We start from the raw sequence: 5,156 nt of genomic DNA on the forward strand, positions 1-5,156 counted from the left end.
CTGAAGCAAAATACCCAACACCCGAAGTTAAGGGATAAAAGGGTCACTTAGCTCACAGTTTGTAGAGGTATTAGTCCATATCAGGAGGGCAGCCATTCATGGCAGCAGAAGGTACAAAAGGCAACAAAGATTATATTATTTTTTCTTTTCTTTATTCCCTCATTTATTTACTTATTTTACTTTCTTCTGCTTTCCTTTCCCCAAGTCCCAGAAGGGGAGCCCCATAGGCCAAGCCCTCTGAATCTTGTGTGGCCCAAAGTGATCCCCATTATAACTCTGAGAGGGAGGCAGCCATGTGTCCTTTACAGAAATGAAGAAAGCCCATTGTTACCTACCATGAGGTGACAGAGCCAGGATGCCACATCCCAGCACAGCCCCACATCCTGCCATAGTTCCCAGACCCTGTTTCTTGTCCTTCCTGGAAGAAATGAGCACCCTCAGCACCCTCACTGGGCCACCTGAGGCCTGCCTTCCCCTCATGCCCAGTCCCAACTCCACCCATGACACAGACCATGAGGGAGGGACGAGGAGGGGAGACACTGAGAAGGTGGCCAGCACCCACCCAGCCCAGTAGCCCTGGTGCTGGGTGGCGAGAGGCATAGAGAGACCTCCTGTCGCTGGGTGGCTCCCTTTATACCCTACACACCTTCTGCATTCCTTACCAGGTGGCAGTGGCAGTGGCAGTGGGCTATAAACACGCTATGGAAAATGCAGCACAGGGGCAGGGGAGATAGCTCAGTAGAGTAAGAGCTTGCCTGGCAAGCAGAGGGTCCTGAGTTCAATCCCCGGTACCTCAAAAAAAAAGAAGAAGAAGAAGAAGAAGAAGAAAACGCAGCACAGAAGTAACTCCCTCAGGTCCCCCTCCTTTCAAATTCGATTCCATTTGAGATTTAGGTTCCAACCTGCACTCTCAGCTCCACCCTCTGCCTCTTTAAACTACCCAAAGAACAAAAAGAAAATGTGTTCGATCATGTTTTTTTTAATTTCCCTGAAACAATTTCCATATAGACATACCCTACTTTTTCTGTTTTTGTAGCACTGAGGACTGAACCCAGGGCCTTTGCCCTGCGCTACATCCTCAGCCCTTTCTTGTCGAGGGTTTTTCTACATAAACAGTTCATGGTAGGCAGAAAGCAGCAAAGCAGCTAGGCAGTGAAGCAGCTGCAAGCAACAAGCTAAATCAACAGCAGCCCTTCATTTGCCTTTATATTGTATCCAGGCTACACGCACTTAGGGGGCTAGCACTCACCCCCACAGTGGGTCACCCTCAGTCCTACTCAAAACTGTTACGGGTCAACTCTGTATAGGAACCAAGTCAGCCACATAGAAATTTCTATTTCTATTCTATTTGAATAGAGCCTTTTATTTACTGAGCTCAGGTCCATCAGTCACTTCTCACACAGGAGAAGGCTGATCCGCCCCAAATGTAGGTAGCAGGGGGGTATTTATAACAGAAATCACATCCAGTTTGGTAAGCAAATTTGTTATCTAGCGCAGAACAACAGAAACTACATTTATTTGACACAGCTGCAAACTGTTTATAACTAAAAGGTCTTTTACAGCTTAGTGATAAGTATATATTTTTACAAGATATATCTTAAGCTGACTACGTTACAGGAGATGGTTGGGGAAGGAGTTTGTGTTAGCTTGCTGCCTTGACAAGAAACAGTTATTTATTGTTAAACAGCCTAGAGCCAAAAGAGAGAATATATTTCTTAGAGTACATAACAGGAAACACAAGGGAGTTTTATAATTTTTTACAGTTAAGGCACAAAACTCTGTTAACCCTTTACAAGAACTATGCCAAAACAATCTGTGGACTAATTTAGTAATCACACGCCCTCGATCCCAGCATCACACACTCTAGATCCAGCCACCTTGGACCACATGAGGCTTTGGGGACACATATGGACACAAGCCCTAATAGCCTATGCACAAAAAGACAGGAAGCTGGGAGTGGTGGTGCACACTTGTGATTCCAGTACCCTGTGGCTGAGGGAGCAGGACTGTCACGAGTACAAGGCCAGCCTGGGCCACACAATGAGTTCAGGTCCAGTCCCAGAGCTTCACAGTGAGAACCTGTTCTTATAAACAGCAAAACAGGAGCAGTGGAAGAAGCAAGGACCCCAGGGCCGCCCAAAGCTGGGCGCTGCTGCATCTCATGTCTAGTGCCTGCGTTCTGCCACTATCACCACCATGTCTGAGAGAAAGCCTAAAGGGGATACTAAGGGCGACAAAGCCAAGGTGAAGGGTGAACCACAGCGAAGATCTGCAGGGCTGTCTGCTAAGCCAGCTCCTCCAAAGCCAGAGCCCAAGCCTAACAAGGCCCCTGCAAAGAAGGGAGAGCATGTACCCAAAGGGAAAAAGGGAGAAGCTGATGCCAGCAAGGATGGGAATAGCCCTGCAGAAAACGGAGATGCCAAACAGACCAGGTATAGAAAGCTGAAGGTGCTGGAACTTCCAAGTGACATGTATGTTTTTTTTTTTTTTTTTTTTTTTTTTGTGGAACAGGAGATTGAACTCAGGCCCTTGCGCTTGCCTGGGAAGTGCTTACTCTACTGAGCCATCTCCTCGGCCCCCGTGTGTGCATTTTTGATAACTGTGTACTTCTGGTGACTGAACAGTTTGAAATGTTATTTTTATCAAGTTTTATAAAAATGTATTTTGTTTTACTTTTTTTAAGCTACATTGTTAGCACACAGAACAGTTCATTGTTGTTTTGGGGGGAAGGAACATTGATGTGGGGACGGCACCTTTCCCTGCTGGTTCTGAGAAGCTTCCTCTTGGCTCCCAGGAGGAGGGAGCCCCTGATGTTGACACATGTGGTCACCTTGGCATAAATGCCTTGTGGCACAGGACAGCTCCCAGTTCGTTTTATGTCCTCCTTTCCTCTGCTATCAGCATAGGTTTAACTCCCTTAAGCCCAGAGACCCATTGGGATCTGACTTCCAAAACTGATGTCACCAGCGTATCAGGCCATCAGGACTTGCCAGTAACATTGAGATGGCGTCCCACAAGAGCAATTGGTTTCTTTTTCTAGATTGTGAATCTTCACATTAATAATTCTGCCATTTTCACTTCCTGAAAGTCAGGGTTGGCTTGTGAATTTTTTTTTTTTTTTTTTTTTTTTTTTTTTTTTTTGCGGAACCAGGGATTGAACTCAGGACCTTGAACTTGCCAGAGAAGCACCTATTCCACTGAGCCATCTCCCTGGCCCCTGAAAAGTTGTTAAACAACATGCTAAATGTGAAATGTCAACCCTTATTCCGAACTTTCCCTCCTTCAGAGCCTCAAATGAAGACTTCCCTCCTTCAGAGCCTCAAATGAAGACTTCATTGGATTTGATAGTGGCTTTCTGATTTTTGGTAGTCCATCCAAGAGGGGAGTTTGAAAGTTGGTGTATACTATTAACGATTGTGTGCCCATGTCCTGCCTGAAATACCACGATTGTTTATGAAAAGTATCTTTAGTAAAGCTACATACAGTGAGTGTCGAGGTGGCTCAGCAGACTAAAGCGCCTGCTTTGGCAAGCTTAGGCAAGCACAGGGATGTGATTGATTCCCAGCAAAGGATGCTGCGCCAGCACCACCACCAGGGCAGGCTGAGCAGGCCAGAGTCCAGGCTTGTGCCACATGCATGTCATCCCAGTGCTGCTGAGGCTGGAAGTCTGAGCTGGGTAGCTACCAAATACATTAAAAATAATAATAATAAGGGCAGGGGAGATGGCTCAGTGGAATAAGTGCTTCCCTGGCAAGTGCAAGGGCCTGAGTTCAATCCCCCGTTCTGCAAATAAATAAATAAATAAATAAATAAATAAATAAAATAAAGTTTAAAAAACGATAGTAAAAAGATGGATAGTTTGGCTTGGAAAAAATAAATAAATAAATAAAGCAAAACACAAACCAAACCAAAACAAAGTCACCAGCAACACAGGGGAAAGTGCTGTGACTGAGATGAGGCTAGAAAATATGGGAGGTTAGCCTTTCTTTTTGAGACAAGATGCTGTATGCAATACAGGCTGGCCTTTAGCTCACTCCGTAGCCCAGGTTGGTCTCAAACTCAGAACCGGTCCTCCTCCTGCCTCTCCCTCCCAAGTGCTGGGATTACAGGCGTGCACCACCATGCCCACTTAAATTGGCATTCTTAATCTCCCTAAAGCTTAAATTGTATAGTGTCTATTATTAATAACAAAATCATCAATTTTAATCAAAACATTAAACTGCCACACAGGTTGCTTCAGTCGTCAAATCTTCCCTCTGAGGACGGCTCTAAGGATTTCCACCCTAAAAGGCTGGACATTCAATCTCAACTATCCAATTCTACTCATCAGCCAGCACCAATCAATCGCCTACCAACGGATCTGAATTCCTTTCCAATCTCCTCCTATGTTTAGACCAGACCCTCGTTTTTGGAGACAATCTAAAGTCAAGGCGATAAAGCACCAAAAACTCAGTCTGACAAGGAAAGCGGCCAAAGACTTTCGGGAGCTACCTGAAGCTGAAGGCAGCTCGGCCTAGAGCCACGCGGGGGCGCCCCGAGCCACTGCTTCGCCGCCGAGAGCCAATCCCCTGACGCCCCGAGACCGGAATGTCGCGCCGAGCCGCCAATCAGCGAGGACGCTCGACGCAGACGCGCTGCGCGTGACGTCACGCAAAATGGCCGCGCCCTGCGTGGTTTTTCCCGTCGCTTAGGCAGGCTGTGCGTTTCCAGCAGCATGTTCCCCCTGCGAGCCCGCGGCCTCAGGGTCGCAGCGTCCCTCAGCAGACAGCACCTTCCGTCGGCCCGGCTCAGCGGCGACGGCGCGGCGCCCGGCTGCCCGCACTTCGACGTGGTGGTCGTCGGCGGAGGTCACGCCGGGACCGAGGCTGCCGCCGCCGCCGCGCGCTGCGGCTCCCGGACTCTGCTCCTCACGCACCGCGCGGACACGATCGGTGAGAGCGGCAGCCGGCGCCCGGCGCCCTCGGGTCCCCCCTGCCGCCCTCCCGGCTCTAGAGATCCGGCGCCGGCGGATACGCTGGGGCCCGAGCGGGTCCGTTCTGGCAGCCGCGGAGCTGCTGCTGCTGGCGAAGCCTTGCGCTGGGCAGGCAGGCACGGTGTGCCGGGAGGGAGACGTGTCTGTTTAGATAAATCCATGTTGAAGATCTTTTATTTTTTTT

General features: G+C 48.6%; 1 protein-coding gene and 1 pseudogene across 1 annotated transcript in view; both read left to right on the plus strand.

The window, feature by feature from the left end:
- Positions 1-2,196: 2,196 nt before the first annotated feature.
- Positions 2,197-2,468, plus strand: LOC101576796 (annotated as a pseudogene).
- A 2,177-nt stretch (positions 2,469-4,645) lies between these two features.
- Positions 4,646-5,156, plus strand: part of Mto1 (mitochondrial tRNA translation optimization 1) — a 25,420-nt gene continuing 24,909 nt past the window's right edge. The window contains exon 1 of the mRNA XM_023700619.1: positions 4,646-4,931. Coding sequence (XP_023556387.1) covers positions 4,715-4,931 — 217 coding nt within the window. The 5' untranslated portion in view covers positions 4,646-4,714. The remainder of the gene's footprint in view (positions 4,932-5,156) is intronic.

The sequence above is a fragment of the Octodon degus genome, unplaced genomic scaffold (genome assembly GCF_000260255.1).
Source record: "Octodon degus isolate 3935 unplaced genomic scaffold, OctDeg1.0 scaffold00001, whole genome shotgun sequence".
NCBI lineage: Eukaryota > Metazoa > Chordata > Mammalia > Rodentia > Octodontidae > Octodon > Octodon degus.